Source organism: Lupinus angustifolius, chromosome LG11, assembly GCF_001865875.1.
Source record: "Lupinus angustifolius cultivar Tanjil chromosome LG11, LupAngTanjil_v1.0, whole genome shotgun sequence".
Lineage (NCBI taxonomy): Eukaryota > Viridiplantae > Streptophyta > Magnoliopsida > Fabales > Fabaceae > Lupinus > Lupinus angustifolius.
Window position 1 is genome coordinate 15,606,564 of NC_032019.1, and position 21,636 is coordinate 15,628,199.

General features: G+C 30.4%; 1 protein-coding gene across 2 annotated transcripts; it reads right to left on the bottom strand.

Moving 5' to 3' along the window:
- LOC109360387 (peroxisomal nicotinamide adenine dinucleotide carrier-like) lies at window positions 2,334–7,332 on the bottom strand. 2 transcript variants are annotated; one of them, XM_019605250.1, is made up of 12 exons: window positions 7,178–7,331; window positions 6,976–7,101; window positions 6,806–6,880; window positions 5,858–5,988; window positions 5,664–5,718; window positions 5,300–5,452; window positions 4,710–4,778; window positions 4,517–4,624; window positions 4,370–4,438; window positions 3,838–3,892; window positions 2,491–2,707; window positions 2,334–2,431 (listed from the first exon to the last, which is right to left on the bottom strand). In XM_019605250.1, exons 1-11 carry the CDS (start codon window positions 7,262–7,264, stop codon window positions 2,520–2,522), a joined length of 1,116 nt encoding a protein of 371 aa, XP_019460795.1. In that variant the 5' UTR covers window positions 7,265–7,331; the 3' UTR covers window positions 2,334–2,431; window positions 2,491–2,519. The 2 variants fall into 2 exon arrangements, with proteins under 2 accessions (XP_019460795.1, XP_019460796.1); XM_019605251.1 differs by lacking the exon at window positions 2,334–2,431 and having other exon boundaries at window positions 2,504–2,707; window positions 7,178–7,332.

The following is a 21,636-nucleotide window of genomic DNA, read 5'->3' on the forward strand; positions in this document are numbered from 1 at the left end:
ATGTGCCCAGTTCCCCATCGGGGAAGAGAGCCAATATACTGACGCCGCCCGATCTTTAGGCAGAGGCGGAAATGGGAAGAAAGTCATAGGGTTCGTCCAACAACCCGGAAGAGGAGTGAGAAGCCGAAGAGGAAGACTGTGTGGAGTTGGTATGTATAGAGGACTACATTGAGGTGGTGGACCTCTCTTCTGATTCTGAGACGGAGGAGGACCCCAGTGAGTGTTCTAGTACACCCGCTAACCCCAGAGCTAGTCGTTAGTGATCATTTCTATTTCTAGTTGCCCTTGAGGCGAGTATCTGTATAGGGTACTTATAATGTTCTGAATAAACCAGACTATTGTATATATTTCAGTTTGGATTAAAATGTATTCTGCTTTGCCTTTGTATAAGTTTTCAGTTATTTCAATGAAGGATCATTCCATGAATTATTGTTGTCTTTTCCGTATTTTAGGTTACTAAATATAATGTCCCGAAAAGGAATTAAATGTAAATTAAGAGTTTTACATTATAGAAAAAAAATTACCCATTTTTGGGCAATATTGTTGAAATAATTTTCGGAGCGTTACACTAAACATTATATCAGGTCTATTGGCAGTTAGATAAAATAGAGAACCAATCATACATCGATACTTTGATATGTCAATGCATTTTCCAGCTTCATCTCTATCGATGTATGTACCAGAACCCATAGGAGTGGCAATTGGCTTGTAGTCATCCATTTCAAATCTTTTCAACAAGTCTATGAAGTATTTGGATTGACTTACAAAAATATCATCCTCGAGTTCTGTGATTTGCAATCCAAGGAAGTAATTTAACTTCCCCATCATGGACATTTCAAACTCCCCTTACATTATTTTACCAAATTCACTACACAAAATCTCATTAGTAGAACCAAAAATAATATCATCTACATATATTTGAACAAGAAGAGTATGATGATTTATTTTCTAAATAAAAAGTGTAGCGTCGACCTTTCTTTTGGTAAAGCCTTTTTCAAGTAGAAAATTTGTTAGATGATCGTACCACCTACGTGGAGCTTGCTTTAAGCCATAGAGAGCTTTCTTAAGTTTATATACATGATAAGGATGTTTGTAGTCTTCAAAACCTGGAGGTTATTCGACATACACTTCTTCTTGGATATAACCATTAAGAAATGCATTTTTTACGTCCATTTGATATAACTGAAAATTTAGAGAGCAAACATATGCAAGTAATAATCGAATAGCTTAAGTCTAGCAACAGGAGCGAATGTTTTCTCAAAATCTATTCATTCTTCCTGATTGTATCCTTGTTCTACCAGACTAGATTTATTTCTAACAATAATTCCATTTTCATCTAATTTATTACATAATACCCAACGAGTTTCTATAACGTGCTTATTATTCGGTCTAGGAACAAGTTCTCAAACTTCATTTCTCTCAAATTGGTTTAACTATTCCTGCATTGCAAGAATCCAATATTCATCATCAATTACATCATCAATTTGGGAAGGTTCTATTTGAGAAACAAATGTCATGTTTAAACAATCATCATTTAGCTTTAAACGGGTAATGACACCCTTACTCATGTTTAAAAATCAAATTTAAAATTGAAAAATCATTATTTTATACGACTTTTAAAATATTTATTTTAAAAAAAAATCATATAGCATCATGTTTTTGTGTCCTATTTTCTTTAGAAAATTCAATTTCGAAATTATCATTTATTTTCTTTATGTACATAGTCACACATGTGTTCTTCACAAGTGAATGTACAAGTAACATGTGTACTTTAATTATGCGAATGCACGGGTAATATATATTCTTAGCAATACGAATGTACGGGTAACATGTTTGTTTCAACTATACGAATGTACATATAACATATATGTTCTTAGCAATGCAAATGTACGGATAACATGTGTGTTTTTAACCATGCGAATATACAGGTCACATGTGTATTCTTAACAATACGGATGCACAGATAACATGTGTGTTCTTAACGATACGAATGCACAGGTAACATATGTGTTTTTCACCATGCAAATGCACGAGTAACATGTATATTTTTTATCATGCGAATGCACGAATAACATGTGTTTTTCACAATATGAATGTACATGTAATATATTTGTTTTTAATCATACGGTAAAAAATATCACTCCCTACAAATGCACCTGTAACTTGGTAGTTACTTAACAAAATAATGACTTAAAAAATAACCACATACACATTGTCACATAGTCCAAATTTGATTATATATGAAGGTTGAGAAAAAAAGGAATGCAGCTACTGAAAACAAGAACAAAAGGCTGTGGAGAAAGCCCTTTTCATACTTCAAAAGTTGACAACTCCCTTAATCTTGAACTCCATTTATGTGATATTTTCCAAAGTGATCTGAAAAACTTGGCAACAAATAGATTAGACATGTCATAGCTGCAAGTTAATTTTATCCATTATTTGGAGAAAATCTTCTTCATTCCTTAATCACAAGCTAAAAGATAGAATTATCCATTCCATATGGTAAAGAAGTCAAATAATCACTTTGTTTTCAATAGAGCTTTTTTGCTCTTGTCTGTTAAAACAGTGAAAAACTTAACAAGCTCCTCCTTAACCATAAATAGAACAGAAGCTGCAAAAACACTCTGTACTATCTTTGTGCTCATTCCTTTATAAAAGCCAGGCAATCCTTCGTAACGGATCATTTTAAGTATCGCGTCAACGGTACCTGTGTTTATGGCATTAGAAAAACAGAAGTCATGTTTTTGACTAAGAGGAAGATAACAACATACTTAGTTTCTTCTCAATTTTGACATTTCAAGAATATGAGTGAAAAGCATAAACAAAACTTAAGTTGGAAATTGAAAATGAAGAAATATTTCAATGTGATTGTTATGATATATGCAAATTATATGCACAAGTAATAACCAGGAGATGAGATGGTATGGCACATAATTAGAAAGGAAGCAAAATCTACAACTATACATGAAGAGCAAGGATCTGTTAATTCCTTCCTTGCACCAATGAAAACATGTCATGTCAATTAAAAAAATTAAACATTTTTTATTTTTTTTCTGTTTTTGCTTCAACGTCGTTGATGCGGGACATAGTTTAGGACAGCAGATCCTTGTTCATACATGACTATCTAATTCATTTAAAGGATAAAACTTGTGAAAATGTTAAGAGTAAAAATGGGGAGGAGAAAGATGAGGCTATTTTGGCTGGTTCCTCATCGATTTTTTTGTGCAGAATTTGATGATTTCGAAATGCCTTCGAAGTTCACATTCCATGCTATCTTACATAGTTCTAGCCTTCTTAGTCCTAAAGCCATCTATATCTTATCAACAAATCATGTTACTACCTATTTCTTTAATATGATTACTAAACCTTACTTTGAGAAGAAAGTTAACTCTAAGCTGAACAAAAGTTTCCCAAGGCAAATGATACATAGAAAGAAAGGAAAACAAGATCTAGAGGTTCTGAAGGGCATTGCCAGCATACCCTATAATACAGTCAGATATATCATGAAATCAAAGTATCAAACATTATTATTTCAGCCAACAATAAGGAAATCAATATTTAAAATGTAAAGTTCTAGTAAAAAATTATACAAAATGAGGGAAAGCAAAATTATTTGAGTTAATTTACCAGGATCACTAGATCCAAGTAGTAATAAGTAAAATAGATACAACAGCAACTAATGAAGTTCAAGTTATAATGATAGTCATTTCACAACGAATAAGATAAGCCTAATGATCGAATCAGCCGAATACTATTACGGAAGAGGATGACAATGAAAATGAAATTTAAAAGCTCAAAGGCAAATTAAGTTTATACCACATCTATCTAAAAGCAAACCTGAGTATCTATATGAGTTACTTCCACCAATTTCCTGTTTTGCTTGAAGCCTTGACTGCAAGTAAAGAAGCAAGTAGTAAGAATCATCAAGCATATACACGAGAGAGTAACAGCGCATATGTGCTTGACTCTATGCAAAATAGTCATTTAGATGCATATTATTATAAGCAACATTGCAAGGGATCAAACTCTAGTCAGTTATTAGAGCATTGCATGGTGATTAGTGAATAAATACTTGCATAGAGATTAGATCAAGCAAGACAGAAAGAGAGAAAACTCCGGTTTCTTATAATGAAAGTAAAGAAAATCATCCAAGTTGGGATACCTGAACTTGAAAATATAGTAATTGTTTAAATGAAAAAGTTATTTAATATAAAAGTAGATCAATATCGGAAGATCATTCGGATATCTCATATCTGCTTTCGGGAGGTTGAGAAGGACTTATGAGTTATGATCCCTTGGTGAGGTTTTTCCCTACTTAGTACAACATAAGAATTTCGGGGGGAAATAAAGGATTTATCGGCGAACTTACTTTCACAACAAGTAAGGGGTATGTTGATACAGTTGCTCCAAGTTTTGCCAATGCTCCCAGCAAAAAGACCTTTTAGAAGGACATAACAAATTCAAAGGTGCTCCTACAACATGGTCTCCACTTATTTTATTAGAAAGTACTCTATACCTCCAAAGCCGTAACACTTTGATTCCCCTGCTTCTTAGCGGTTCGTTTTGCCCTTAGGTGCTTTAATGAGCTCTCATAAATCATAAACTGGATTGACGGGTTGCATACCTGTAATGAAAATCCGGTCTTATAAAGATTATATAACTATGACAGATAAACTTAATACACCAATGAAGCAGATGATGAGGCTGACCATAATAAGAGCAGGGATGACACCCTTCCAAAATCCGACAACACCCGCTTCATTATAGACTTCGTTAGCCTTTCACCCAAAACACAATTTTATATCAGCGTTAGCAAAGGCGAAGGAGCTCATGTAACAGGAAATATGACAAACTAAGGTGTAGTATTCAAGTACCATACATGACAAGCCTAAAAACAATCTACAATTTTCTTACAATGTAACAAATCTATAATTCAACTTGAAGGATCAGGAATGTAATTGCAGGAGGTAAGTCAAATTCATTTTCTATTTTATGACATGGATAATGGAACATGTAAAATGCTTACAATAAACCTTCTCCCAAAATAGAAAAGGGTGACCTAGTAGTAGATGTACGCAGCCTTACTCCTACAACTACAAGTAAAGAGGTTGTTTCCAGGATTTGAACCTGTGACCTCATGGTCTCTCATAATAAAGAAATCTAGAACTCAACATAAGGAGTTCTTATTATAACTTAAATTGTTGTTTCAAGCAATAAATCCAGTGATTAAGAAAGGTTAAAAGAACAGGAACTTGAAGAAAACAAAGGAAGAAAGTGGAATAATAAGCAAGAGACTAACTGCATGTATAGTTCCAAATGGTTGAGATTTTATAGACTCCAATTCTGCCACTTTGTCTTGTAATGTTGAGCCTGCTATGCTACTTTCAGAAGCTTCCCTTCTAAGAGCTTCTTTCTTTTCCTCTATGATTTTTCTTTCTGCTTGAGTATGTGTCTAGTATCAAATAGAAAATGTCACACATAATTCACATTGAGCAATGCTAATATCACTTGTATTTGTTAAAGTTTTACTTCTGCAAATCAAAATTAAAGAATGCATAAAATAGTCTCAAATGAAAAGCAATCAGAGTTACATTTCACAAACACTAAAAGTTGAAAGAAAACAATCCTAGCTAGAAGAATTAAGAGAAAATATCGGAAAGCACCTGCATTCGAGTCACCAGAACCCATATTGGATTTGTTAGCAATACATTCAAGGACCTATAAAACCAGATAATTGGAATAATAATATCAATATATCAAATTTAATAGAAGTGAGGTTTACTATATCATATACACAAAACATAGATGTGAATGTAACAATTAAATGTAAGTGGCATAATGATGATGGAGTGGTTACCCAGCCATAGCAGCCACAATGAGCCAACCAAACATTCCAACAGTGCCATCCCCTCGCCCTTTGATTTTCCGGGCGGCTGCAATGGCCACTGCCCTGTTCTTAAAAACTTGATAGAAGTAGTAGTAAATGCCCTGATAACATTAAAAAAGTATGGAGATTTTATCAGTAAGTGTAGTCGTGGTTTGTGAATTTTCTTTTATAACTTTTATGTCTATCTCTCCAGGCTTCTCTTGCATGTTTCTTTCGAGTTAGGATAATCTTCAGACCAGAAAGACAAGTGCATAAAAAACAACATGAAAAAAGAGTGATATGAGACTTTTATCTATTAGATATAATAATATGACACTTTTACCCTCCAACGCAAATGTTAAAACAACAACTTACTTTTCTAGTATCGAAGAAGATTCTTTTATTTTTTTCTTGTCATGTGTTAAGATAAAGAGATACCAATGTTATACAAGATATTTCATAAATGTGAGTGTGTCCTGTCCAATAATAACACCCTTGTTTCAATCTATCCCAAGTGAGAACATGCCAAGAAAAAACAATTGAGAGGATTAATCCTCCAATCTTCCATTGATGATCACATGATAAAAGATAAAATAAAAAGAGAAAAAATATGTATGCATTGACAGTGCATAGATGTTGTTGGACTCAACAGCAATCCGAGAGCCTCCAACCACTGGGAAATCATATTGTTAGAGAATCATAAGTGGGACATTACGTCTTGAACCAAAATCTTAAGTCAAACGTTTTATGGACTTTTTCCACTTATAAACTCTTTCATTCATCCCCATACCCAATGTAAGATTTCACACTTGAATACAGATATTACACTCAAATAAAAAAACACATGCAAGATTCATTTATCAAAAAGAACCTATGATAAAGCACATCATATCATATAATAATAACCAAAACTATGATGGGGTGTAGTTAAATTAAAACCTGAGAAACAGCAGTTCCAAGAAGAGAAGGCTTAAGACCACTATATAGTCCACCCCAACCCTCACTTCCAATGACCTGATAAAACCTCATGAACATTCAAACAATAACCAAAACATGATGAAAACAACAATCAAACTAACAAATAAACAGAAATATAGTAAAACTTATACATGAAGAATCTGATGAAAAGTGCCAGGAGCAGGAACAGTGGTAGTTGTGTTAGAAGAAGATTGAAGTTGCAAACTTTGGTTATTGTTCCTCTTGAGTGTTCTCTCCGTTTGTTGGCGTGTGTTTACCTGAAAATAGCAATGAAAAAATGTTTATATAAAGCACACAAAGAATGAAAGAAAGAGATAAAGAAAGTGTGGTTACTGTTTGAAGAGGATAAGTTAGTATTTGAGCAATAATACCACCACCTGCACCAGCTAAACCATTTGCTACTGCATTTGATTCTGACATGGTTGTTGTTGTTTTTGTTCTTGTTATGTTGCTCACTTTGTTAGAGCTTCATTCACTTCAAAATTCAGACATATATGATGAAAAGAAGAAGATATGAATAATTGAAGGTAAGACTTTGACTTTACATGGTCCTAATAGTTGGGAAGCTCAAAGTATGGGTAGGCTTTTTGGTCAATTTCCTTATCTTGAATGCTACTCCTACCCATATAAATACGTGCCCACCACCAATAAACCAAAAGAATCCAAAGTCCACAAACAAATCCAATATTCGGATCGGATCGGCCCAAAAATACTTAATAAGGTCTAAACTCGGCCATCGGATATACTTATGAGAAAAGAAAGTATGAGAATATTTAGGAGTCATTATAAATTTAGAGTCATCTTAGATATAATCATCATACTAAAATTGATCGATGGACTAAAGTATGGTATGACATTCCTTGTCATGAAAGGAAGTTCATACATTTGGTACAAATAGAGATCTTATCAAGGACTACCTTATTATGTCTTGACTTTAGCTAGGATTTCTGTCTATGCTGTCTCTATATCACCATTTTCAGATACCCACCTCATGCACTATGAGGTCGTTACAGCCTCGGTTCAAGTGATTTTCAACCATTTGAAGGTCAATTTCAACCTAGTTTGCTTTGTAACAACATTGTCATGTCTTCCCTCTACCAGACTTAAAAGAACAAATTCTAAAAAAGTTGTTGATTAGTTAGTTAATTAGTCTATAAGATGGGAACAAGGAGAAATTCTTGTTTTTTATTTTGTTTTTAAGGGTAAAATTATTATCATACCGTAAATGAAAGAATAAAAATAACATATTATAATGTTTTTGGAAGGATTCTGCTCTTTGGTAGTGGAGATAATTCTTGCTCGTAGGATGGTTATTATTTATGGTGTACCCATAATATTGTTGTTAGTATGAATTTCCCTGTTAGGCATAATTAGAATTAAGAAATAAAACATTGTCTCTCATGTCAAAGGATGAAATTTTGAATGAAAAGATTGAGAAAACTCAATTATGATTCAATTCATACACTTTATTATATAAGCAGAGTCTAACAAAAGATAAGGATAAGAAAAAACTAAATAATATTAATGAACGGAATAAAAATAAACTAGTTATAGATTCTAATTAAATCAAACTAATTAAATCTTATAAAATAATGCTTTATTGCTCTCTTTTTCAAATGCTCTATCATGTTCCTTCAAATTTGGTAAAGTTTGCATATTGAAAATTGGAGTTGGGTTCCTCCCAATACAATATTGGAAAGGAGTTCATTTTTTGAAAGAGTAAATTATGTAACACCCCATAAGTTTTAGTGAAATTATACAAATTATCCCTCATTTTTCTACACCTACCCAGACCTCCTGATTTTTTATATTTTCATTATACTGATCATCCCTGCATAAGAAATAAGTGTAATCTTTTAACATAAAATGTGATAAATGCAATTAAATTAAACAAAACATAGTATACTATGAAAATAAGTCCAAATAATATATGAGTCAATACATCTTTATTATTTTTGGTTCGTTACGATAAGAGCGATTTAAACAATATCTCTTTAGAATTGTTAATGCATTTTATAACAAAAAATAATAAAGATACATTGATTTATATATCATTTGAATTTTTTCTCACAATATACCATGTTTTGTTCAACTTACTTGCATTTATCACATTTTTTGTTTAAAAAATTACACTTATTTCTCATGCAGGGATGGCCAGTGTAATAAAGTATAAAAACTAGGGGAGGGTTATGTAAGTGTAAAAAAGTGAGGGATAATTTATATAATTTCACTAAAACTCAGAGGTGTCAATGTAATTAACTCTTTTTTAAAATGTGATAATGTACTTTAAAATCATTAATATCACTTTTTTGGCACTCATTTTTATTCACAGAAAAATACATGATGGGTCGATAATGTATAAGCTAGAATTGCTGGATTTTGGAATGGCTTAACCTTAACGTGACAGAAAGTTGTATTGGGGATTTTTTTTTCTATTTAAGACAAATCCCAAAAAGCACGTTAATCAATATAAAGTCCTTTCATTTATATAATTTTTAGACAAAAAAAAATCCAAGATGAGATGTCATGGGTATAATTTCCTTTTTCTTTTTGGTTAGCTTGTTTTTTTACAAGATATATATGCTTTCAGCTTTGTTTCAAAGATCTTTCAAAACAATAAGTCTACATTGTTGGCTTACTTCAATCTTTAGAAGTAATCTCCATTTATACATTATCTTTTATGTCTTCACATATACTCTAACAGTCTTCAACTTAGTATCCATTTATGAACATAATTTATTGCAATATATTTTGTTGAGTCAGGTACTAGAAGCATGTGATGCAAACTTGCAAAGAGTATGTTATATCTTGAATTGAGTTCAGATGTTCAATTAATGTGTTACATCTATTGTATCTAATTACTTCTTCATATTTCTCAGAAATTCTCTTTAATAATTACTTCTGATATAAATGATGTCTTCTTGAATTATTCAGAGTTGTTTTATGGTTGTTGTGTGAGTAGTTTCATCTCCTTCATATGCAAAAAGGTTAGAGAAGAATGTTTGCATTTCCAATAGCACTAAGTTTGTCTTATCAAGAAAAATAGAATTTAATATAAGATTAATAATTAAAACAATAAGATTCTTATTTAATGTGCATAACAATTATTTGAACTAAAATCAAATGATTAGACAATTAAAGATGATATATACTTGATACAATAAAAATAGTTAAAATCATTTGACATCATGGTAATTGGAAGCAGTTGTCACTTGGAAAAAGTTGATCTTGTACTCACATGATTTTAGACACACTTGGTCATGTATGTACATGTCAATAAAGGTAATAATCATTCAGCATACAATCGTTACTAGACACAATTATCAATGAACAAACCTTAATCACTTGGTCATTTGGACACGATAGTTCATTGGACGAACTTAGTCACTAAATGGACTTTGAGCTGCTAGGCAATGAAGGCTAGTCATCCCCGATGGTCTTCCCAAAGAAGAGCTTGATGTATGTCCGTATGAAAGAAACTTGAAGTGCGGGAACTCCGATCGATTAAGGAGAAAAAAACTTTCTTCTTCCGATTCAACATTTTAAGAAGTTTTTTTTGCATAACATATATATATATATATATATATATATATATATATATATAATATAATGTTGTGTGTGGTATATCTTCTCAAAAGGCAAAGTTATATGAGAGTGAGAAAATTGATTATTAGCCTTTGGATTAAAGTCAAAGACTTGAATTATATCACTTATAAATAACTCAGGTGCCTTCCACTTTCCTTCTATTAAATATTGTTTTTCACTATCATGTTATTAATATTTCTTGTTTTTGTTCACCTCATTTAATAAATGATAAACATCTATACATGCATATATACATCAAGTAATATCACATTAATAAGGACTTATCTATAATGTCCATCCTTTCTACATGGCCAATGTAAATTTTGGGCGGCAATCTTTAGTTAACGGATCCAGTACTATTAGATCGGTATCAATATGCTCTATAGACAATTTCTCATTCTGTACTTCTTCTTTAACTGACAGGAACTTTAAATCCATATGTTTGGTACCTCTTGAATACCTGTCATTCTTAGAGAAGAATACAAATGCGGAATTATAACAATAAAACTTCACTGACCTAGCTACACTGTCTATAATGCCAAGCCGTGAAGTAAAGTTCCGCAGCCACAATGTATGATTTGTGGCCTCAAAGCATGCCACAAACTCAACCTCCATGATGGACGTAGCAATTACAGATTGTCTACCACTTCTCCATGAAATTGGCTCCTCCACCCATTAGAAAAACATAACCAAATGTAGATTTCCTTGAGTCTACACATCCTGCATAGTCTAAATCTGAATAACTGATTACCTCAAGGTGATCTGACCTTCTATATGTGAGCATGTGATCCTTAGTGCCTTGCAAATATCTAAGAACCTTATTTGCAGCCTTCCGGTGGTCCATTCCGGGGTTACTTTGATATCGACCTAACATTCCAACAAGAAAGATGATATCCGACCGAGTGCATGTCTGAGCATACATTAAACTCCCAACAACTGATGCATAGGGAATTGATTCCATTTCCTTACGTTCCAAATCATTCATTGGACATTGCTTTTCACTGAATTTGTCCCCTTTCTGGATTGGAACTATCCATGCGGAGCACTTTTCCATTCCGAATCTCTCTAATACCTTATTGATATATTCTTTCTGAGACAATCCTAATAATCCTTGTGATCTATCACGGAATATTTCTATTCCTATCACATAGGATGCCTCACCCATATCCTTCATCTCAAAATTATTAGAGAGAAACTTTTTTACATCATGTAACAATCATTTATCATTTGCAGCAAGCAGAATGTCATCAATATATAGGACTAACACTATAAACTTGCTCCCACTAACTTTCATGAAGATACACCGGTCAACAATATTTTCCACAAACCCATATGGCATAATGATATCATTAAACTTTATATACCATTGTCTAGAAGCTTGTTTAAGCAGTATATTGCCTTATTTAATTTACACACAAGATTTTCCTTTCATGTGGTCACGAACCCTTTGGGCTGGTTCATATAAACTTTCTCGTTTAAGTCATCATTCAGAATAGTCCATTTGGTGAAGCTCTAAGTCATAATGAGCCACTAAAGCTCTAATTATTCTTAAAGATTCTTTCTTAGATACTGGAGATAAAGTTTATTTGTAATCAATGCCCTATTTTTTAAAGAAACCTTTGGCGACAAGTCTAGCCTTATATCTTTCAATGTTGTCTTTCGAGTCACGCTTGGTCTTAAAGACCCATTTACAGCCAACTCGTTTTGAACCCTCAGGCAACTCAACTAGATCCCAAACTTTATTATCGTCCATTTATTTTAACTCTTCTTTCACATCATTGAGCCACTTTTCAGAATTGTCAATTTCCATGGCTTGTATGAATAAGGTCGGATCCTTATCAATGCTCAAGTCACATTCATGTTCAAGTGAATATACAATATAATTGTTAGAAATAACTGGTCTTCTTTGTCTTTCCGACCTTCTTAATGTTATTTCTTGTGGTTCTTCTATCACTTGATCATTAATGATTTCATTAATCAACTCATTGACTATTTGTTCATCCTGTGGGTTTTGGATATTATCTTGTTGTCTCTGTGTGTTATTTGACGGTAATATAACTAGAGGAACAACAACCTCAAGATATGTCTTCGGTGAAGAAGATTCATCAGAAGTCTCCATAATATCCTCCTTTCGTGATTTATCACTTCCACTAGTTTGACCATTCTCAATGAACCTAGCATTTTCAGACTCAAATATTCTCGTACTATGGTTAGGACAATAGAATTTGTACCCCTTTGACTTTTCCGAATATCCGATAAAGAAACCACTAATCTTGCATCAAGCTTATTTTCATGTGGGTTGTACATTTTTACTTCTGTTGGATAACCCCAAACATGAAGATGTCTCAAACTAGGTTTCCTACATGTCTATAACTCATAGGGAGTTTTAGGAACTGCCTTACTGGGAACCCTATTTAGCATATACGCAACGGTCCTTAATGCGTACATCCACAACGATAAAGGTACATCACAATGACTCAACATTGACCTAATCATTTTCATTAGAGTACGATTTTGCCTTTCAACCACATCATTTTGTTGCGATGTGTAAGGCATAGTTGTATAATGAGCACATATGCATCGACTTTCGAGAAACTTTGCAAATGGTCCTGGACATTGTCCAATCTCATTATATTTTCCATAATATTCACCACCTCTATCAGACCTCACAACCTTAACCTTCTTTTCGAGTTGTCTTTCAACCTTATCAATGAATACCTTTAGGACATCCAATGATTGAAATTTTTCATGCAACAAATATATGTAGCAATAAAATGAGTAATTGTCAATAAAAGTGATGAAGTACATTTCACCACCCCAAGATGGAACATCAAAAGGACCACAAATATTTGTGTGTATCAATTAAAGAAGTTTGCTACATATTGTGGTTGGGTTCTTTGATATGTGTTTATTTTGTTTTCCTTTAATACAATCTAAACAAACATCCCAATTGCCAAAATCCAAAAGAGATAAAATCTCACTTTTTGTTAACCTCATTATCCTTTCTTTGGATATATGGCATAATCTTTGATGTCACAAATAAGCATAATTCTTATCAAAATGTTTAAGCTTGTTCCCAACATCATGTTCAACATTAAATAAAGATTCCTTAAATTTAAAATCAAGATTGAAGCAATATAAATCATTCATTAATGTACAAAACTGAAATAGATGAATGTTTACATAATTTAAAACCAGAATGCTCAATCTTAAAATTAAAACCTATACAATCCAACATAGCAACAGAAACCAAGTTCTTGGAACATTCAGGAACATAAAAACATTTTTCTAGATTTAAATAGTTTCCACTATCTAGGGTCAATCTATATGTCCCAATTCCATGAACTCGTGCATTCGTTCTGTTCCCCATGTAAAGAAACTTCTCGGTTTCCCGAGTTCAGATTGAAAGGAATCTCTACACAATATGTGATACATAACTTGTTGCACCAGAGTCTAACCACCAAGTATTATTAGGAACCTTAATAAGAAATGATTCATCTATAACGGAAACAAAATACTTACGTTTCTTTTCGAACCATTTCTTCCTTTTAGGACAATCCTTCTTATAATGCTTATTTTTCTTACAAAAGAAGCATTTCATTTCTTTATGGATTTTCCCTTCTTTAATGAGTATCTTTTCCTTCCTATTTCCTTTGTTCTTATTACTTTCCCTGAATTTGTTGGTGCTACCTGGCTCCTCAATGGACATGTGAATGAAGTCATTCTTAATTTTCTTTAACCTCCCCTCCTCCTGAACGAGCATGACCTTTACTTCTTGAAAATTTCATTTCTCCTTTATGGTGTTATAGTTCACTTGGAATTGGCTGAACTCAACAGGAAGAGAGTTAATGATGAACTGTACCAAGAATGTTTTTGTCACCTCCATTCACATTCCTTTCATTTTTGCAACCAGATTTGCCATGTTAATTACATGATCATGAATAGGCTACAACCAGTCAAACTTCTTGGTTGTCTGCTCTGTCATGAGATTTCCCACTATAGACTTATTATTAATGTCTGATTGAGAGTACTCCTTGATCATTCTCATAAATTCTCTTGCATTATTCGTCTTAGGCATAGATGACTTGACATTGTCAGAGATTGACATCTTCTTCAAGCTAAGACTCAACTTGTTTGACCGCTCTCAAGCCTCATATAAAGTGTTGTCTTCCTTCGAGCTGGTCTCAATTATGATTGGTACATTATCCATAATGATGGTCAAGTCCAATTCCATAACAATCAGTTAGAACTGGATCTGTTCGGACCAATCAATATAGTTCAGTCCATTGAACTTGACACATATGTTGCCTAAGGAGAATGAATTGAATGAAGCTAAAATAAGACATGCTCACACTTTAATGCTTTGAATAAATCTTTGTGGATTCAAAGAAACTTTTGTTGATGCACTTAATTTATCTCTGTATGAAATTTAAATGCATTAAATCTTTATTAATGATGCCTAATATTATTCTTTAATAGGTAATTAATCATAGTTTTCAAACATGCATGTTATCTTTGGATAAACAAGCACAAACAAGTATGTTTAAAAATTTAATGTCATTAAATACATACAGTGATCCATCTTTGAATGATCAAAACATGCGTTATAATTAATGAACAAATCCAATTTATTATCCTTATGGCATCATAATTTTAATTACATGCAATGATCCATTGAGTGATCAAAATATGCACCATAACTTTAATTATAATTAATTTCAAAATCAGCAATTAATTTTTCATACAAGTATAATTATTTCACATTTTCAGACATATAGTAACATTATGAAAAGTAGGAAAGCGTTACAACTTTCATTAAAATGATTAACTCCAGATTGAACCAAAAGAGAACAATTCACAATTAATTCATTTCGTAACAATAAGTTTTTTGGTTTCTTTTTAATGCATTCATGATTCAATTCCACAAGGAGTGTCATTATGTCCCTGATCTGATGCTCTGATACCAATTGTTAAACTTTTAAAACTTTTATGAGCCTTTAGTGGTTCATAAGAACCCCTTAATTTAGGACTTTAACATTATGACATTCACATGTGATGAAAGAATAGTGTAAGGAATACCTGGTTCCATTTGCGTTTTCCTTTATGCACTTTCTGATTGCTTTTGTTCTCACATCTTCGCCTTCCCTTTATGCGTTCCTTGATGATTAGGAACTCAGTTTCCTTCCTTCTCTATATGGTACTACACTTTCCTTACTCAATCACTAATGTTTCTATAATTCTCTCTTTATATTTCTATTCATGAGATAGAAAATAATGGAATGATGGGATGTTTTTCCGATGCATGAGTACCTCTATTTATAGAAGGGTTTATGAGGAGTTATTGGAGAAAGTAACTCCTCCACTTTCACGGAAACTACCCATGAAGTGGGAGGGGAGGGAGCTAACAACATCCCCACTAGTTTGATCCATCAATTGCCAACCATCATCACATTAGAAACTTTCATTCAATCTAGTAACTTCAAAGAAAAGAGACATACCTAAAAGTTGGAAGAAGAGGATGAAGAGTAAAAATGGAGTTTGATCCATGCTACCAAATAAATGGAGAGAAAAAACTGTCTGATGCAAGTTATCTTCAAAATGGAAAAGGCAGTTAACATGAGAAGTGATAATGAGAGAGGGGTTTAAGAATTGCTCTGACATTTTAAATAAAAATATTAATTTAGATTGACTTAGTCATAATTTATACAAATATAAAATTAAAACTTATAAAGGGTTAAATAAGAAAACATAAATTATTCTAGAAGTAGCTATTTTATATTTTTCCTTTATATATTAGTATATATATATATTAGTATAAGTCAATGTTAATCAATTGTATTTAATATACCCATGTATTGAAATTATGAAAATTAAACATTCACTCTAGACAATTAAGTATTTTTAAGGTTAGTACAAAACTTTATCCCTCAATAAAATTCAAAAGCAACATTGAACTCAAGACTTAATTAGAATTTATTTTATGTTTTTCCTTTATCTATTAGAATATATATTCATATATCAATGTTGACCAATTGCATTTAATATACCCATGTATTGAAATTTTGAAAATTAAATCTTCACTCTATACATTTAAGTGTTTTTAACGTTAGTACAAAACTCTAGTACCCCTCAATGAAATTCAAAAGCAACATTGAACTCAAGACTTCATTAAAATTATATTAGCAACCAATGAATAGAGAAAACCATTAGGTCAACAATGAAAAAGTTGATTATGCAAATGAGGAAATCATTCAATTTCTCCTCGGTGGTGGCTATGAAGAGCAACAAATATGTCAAATATGTTTTTTATGGTGTTTATATCGTTAAGCTACAATTAGTGCCACTTACTCTCAACCTAGATATTTGAATACTAAGATCATTGGTCAATCTAAGACATGTAATACATAACATCGACAAAATGGGTTGCCTTGCCTTCCTATCTGCATCTATGTAATGCCCATCTAAATTAGAGTGAATATGAACATATCATTTATAAAAATATCATGTCATGTCTGCCCTAATATATGACAGGGTGGGCTTACATGCACCCATTATAAAAAAAGGTAGACAAAATTGATTAATTCTTCAATTTCCGAAGAGTGTAGGGAAAAGAATAAATACATGGAATTCCCATTTTTCAAATATAGTTATTGAGTAATAGCATAACTTACAAATATATTCATTAATGAAAAACATTTATTTCATAAATAAAAATAAAATTCAAATTATTTTTGGCTACCTATTCTCTTAGAATTCATTACCAACAACACTAATGACAACACTTTATCTTTTATCTAGTACACTGTCTTAGTTGCTCATTTTTCATATAGGTTTTCTACTTCTAAGACCTTAATCATATTGTATTTAGTGTTGAATATTTATTCTAGATGCTTTTAGCACAACTTTATACATTTAAGTTGATACATGTGAGCGATTCATATATCTTTATGCAAAAAGCAGGCAAGCAAAAGTGAGTAAAATGGGCCATGAGGTTCCATTTCATGCATTGCTAGACCATTAACAACAGACAAATGAGACTTGTGGGTTTGACCCAAATTGCCAATACTAATAACACATATTATAAATAATAAGTTAATCGTGTAAAAGACTTTACATAAATATTAAGCTTGAGCTATTTTTCTTGTCGAAATTTTATGACCATCAATGATTTTTTAAGAAATTAATCAATGAAAAGAAAAATGACATATCCTCTTTACATTATACAACATTGAGAAGTGTATTACAAAGTTGTACATGAGTTTGTAAGAGAATCAATCCAATACAAATTCAAATCTCATTATCAAAATATAAAATGTGAACCAATAAATGAATAAAACATTGGCACAGTGGTGGCACAGTGGTTTAAGGCAATATAAGATTAACAAACTGATTAAAAAGTCAAGGTTCACACATTCCTAAATGGATTACTTCTTCACCAAAAAAAATGATGAAAAACCATGGTATAAAAAAATAAATATAAAACTAGTAAGTTACCCATGCATTTGCACGGGACAGTAATTTTTTGTCGCATAGTTAATAACATACATGTTACCCGTATACTTCATATGAGAGTGATGAAGAGATTTGAAAGCATGATGTTAACATATATTGTAGAGAGAAAAAAATAATGATTAAAATAGAATTAAATGGCCTAAACATTTATAATACATGAGAATTTGATGGTAATATTAGATAATTAAAAAACAAACATAACAAATCAGAAGCAAAATAGTGAAAAACAATGAGAAAATTATAGAAGCTTTTTAGACAACAAAACTTTTAAAAGGCAAGAAACAAACCATATGTATGAGTAACTAAAATGCCCGTAAATTTTAAACATTGAGAGGTATTTTTTACACGACCACATGTATAGTTCTAGGCTAATCATTGAAGAGTATGAGTATGAGGAAATATTAAATGACTTCTTAGTATTGATAAATAATATATGTATTACTTTGAAAACTTCTTAAAAGATTGTGTAAATTCTCAATGGTGAAAATGAAAATATTGAATGCAATGGAAAGTAGCATTAAATGGAAAATAACAAAAATTCCTAGTTGTGTACCCAAATAGAAAAGTAAATAAAAAATACTGTTACATATGCAACAATTAATTGAACATATAATCAGCAAAGAGTCTTATGTAAAAATTTAAACAATAAATAAAATCTTTAAATTGGAACAATAATAATTTAATACAAAAATGATAATTAAATCACTAAATATTTTAATTTCTTACCTTCGGGAACTGGAAAATTGGTAAAGAAAAACGTTTTACATATGAAAATAAATAATTAACTAAATTTTAATCACTTTATAATCTATATATTTGGTTGAGTAATAGATACAATAAAAACTTATGTTTTCCATTGTAAATATTGTTTTTAAGATGTGTTCCCTATTGTTACTATTTAATATTGCAATAGTAACATGTCAATATTATAAAAAATTCTAAACTCTAAAAAATATATACATAATGAGCATTACTAAAAATAATTAAAACAAATATAAATCAAATATGTGTTACAATACATACAATTTTATATATCTTATGATTGTTTTTAATATAATAAATGTAGAAGAATCAATTTCATTATCACAATTAAATCAAATCAAAGATATTACTTTATTTTAAGCAAAAAATGTTGTTTTTTTTAATAAGGGTCAATGATTTATACATTTATATCTATAATGAGCCGTGTCTAAAATTAAGGAATCAGAAATAAATTTGATTGAAATTTTATTAATATTTGAATTAGCCATTTTCCTAAGATTATTATTCTATTTTTGTTGGTTGATTTTACCTGCAGGAAAGAGATAGAAAAAGACATCGTTATACTTTAATTATATTGTTTTGTATGAAGATGAAGGACATGTGATCTTATAATGTATTGAGCAACACATCATTATCATATTAATTTAAAAACCAACAATAAATTTATAACTCATTATTATTTGACTATAAAATAAAATTAATTTCAAAAAATGTAATATTATTATTTGATTCTAAAATAACTACAAACAAATAAAATTCAAAAATTGTTACTATTGTTACTACTCTTAATAACTACTAAAAAAATATAAATAATAGAAAGTTATTATTATTATATTTCTTATTGTTACTATTTAAATACTACCACGGTAATATTGCAATATTAGAATCAAATCTAAACTATAAACAAAATATGTTCATAATGAGTTATAACATTAATGAATACATATTTGTTATGATTTATAAATATTTCATATTACCTATTATATAATTAAATAATAAATGGTAATAATGAACATGATCTAAAATTAAGGAATCGGAAATAATTTTGATTGGAATTGTACTAATATTTGAATTAATCATTTTCCTAAGATTTCTATTCTATTTTAGTTGTAAAATGTCAAATCATTTATTAGCTAAAAATATAGTTGATACTTTCAGAACTAATAAAGGAAAATTTAAATCACAAACATATATATTAAAATTTATAAATTTTCTTTGTTACAATTGTAGTGATTGTACTTTTATATTATATATATCGTTATATAATGATTATACTTTAATATTATATAATGTAACAACTGCATATTAATATTTCTTAAGTAATGACTGCATTTAACTGTGTGTATAGAAGAAGTTAATTTGGTAAGCGTTTTATTGATTTTATATTAAATAAATTTTAAAATAACGTACACGATCAATAAATGTTTCATAACGTACTGAAAATATTAATTAAATAAATTTTAAAATAACATACATGAACAATAAATGTTTCATAACGTAATGAAAATATTAATGAATAAAATATTGATTATATGTTTATATCTGTAATGAGCAATGTCTAAAATTAAGGAATAAAAAATGACTTTAATTTGAATTATACTATTATTTGAATTAGTCATTTTCCATTCTATTTTAGGTGTAAAATATCAAATTATTTATTAGCTAAAAATATAGGTGGTACTCTCAGAACTAATAGAAGAGAATTTAAAATTACAAACATATATATTAAAATTTATAAATTTGATGGTTACAATTCCTTTTTTATAATTTGAATTTTATGAAAGTATATTATTACACTATTGTAATTCAAATATTATAATGATTGCACTTTAATATTATATAACGTTATGTAATGATTGACCAATAAATATTTGATAACGTAGTGAAAATATTAATTAAGCAATTTTGCATACAGCTCTCCTCAAATAAATGCAAATAATAACAGACCTTAAATTGCATAATTTTCCATCTTAGAAGATTTGGTTCAATTACAGTTGTGATCTTGAATCAATTTTCTAATGGATCAAATTGAAAGTCTTATGTACAATATAATACAAACTAAACTATATAATAAAAAAATATAATCTTAAATCAAAATACAAATCTTTGTACATCACAAAATGACATTAAAAACAGGAAAAATGAAAAAATGATATTATCACAAAATGTATACTTTAAATTTAAAGTTATAGGTTGATTTTATTTTGCTAAAATAATATAAAAATGACTATTAAAATACATACAATTTCTTGCTCTAGTTTAGGTAAGATGACATATAGTACATTCTCTAGTGTTTATTTTTAAACAATTATTTATTTACAAATTGACAGGAAAATAATCAGAATACCAAATTGTCACGGGCTATTATCTTTTTTCTTCCTCTGTATCATCTATCGTTGTCGACCCCATTTTCGACAATTATATTACAACCTGGTAAAGACAATCCATATGCTCTTTGTTAAAATAATGATTACTTTTAGTAGAAAATTCTACAAACAAAATATTAGATACACAAATATATAGAAAACTAACCTACAACAATGCTTCAAGGGTGAAGCAATAATAAGAGACATCAAAGGTGAAATGAAATGAAATGGAAGAAGAATACGAACCAAAAAGATAAAAATTATATTACAACCTCGTATAGACAATCCATATGCCATTTTCAACAATTATATTACAACCTAATAATGACAATTCATATGTTATTTGTTAAAATAATAATTACTTTTAGTAGAAAATTTTACAAACAAAATATTAGACACACAAATATATAGAAAACTAACCTACAATAATGCTTCAATGGTGAATCAACAATAAGAGACATCAGAGGTGAAATGAAATGGAAGAAGAATACGAACCAAGAAGATAAAAAATTGGTAAAAGATAAGAAAAGTGATGAAATGAGAGAGTAAAAAGTAGAGAGATAATTT

Excerpts from the sequence above, each read along its gene's own strand:
- LOC109360387 (XM_019605250.1), bottom strand. The coding sequence starts at position 7,264 with ATGTCAGAATCAAATGCAGTAGCAAATGGTTTAGCTGGTGCAGGTGGT. Across the intron at positions 5,453-5,663 it reads TTCTGGTGACTCGAATGCAG|ACACATACTCAAGCAGAAAG; the intron begins GTGCTTTCCGAT and ends ATTTGATACTAG. Across the intron at positions 4,439-4,516 it reads AAAGTGTTACGGCTTTGGAG|GTCTTTTTGCTGGGAGCATT; the intron begins GTATAGAGTACT and ends TCCTTCTAAAAG.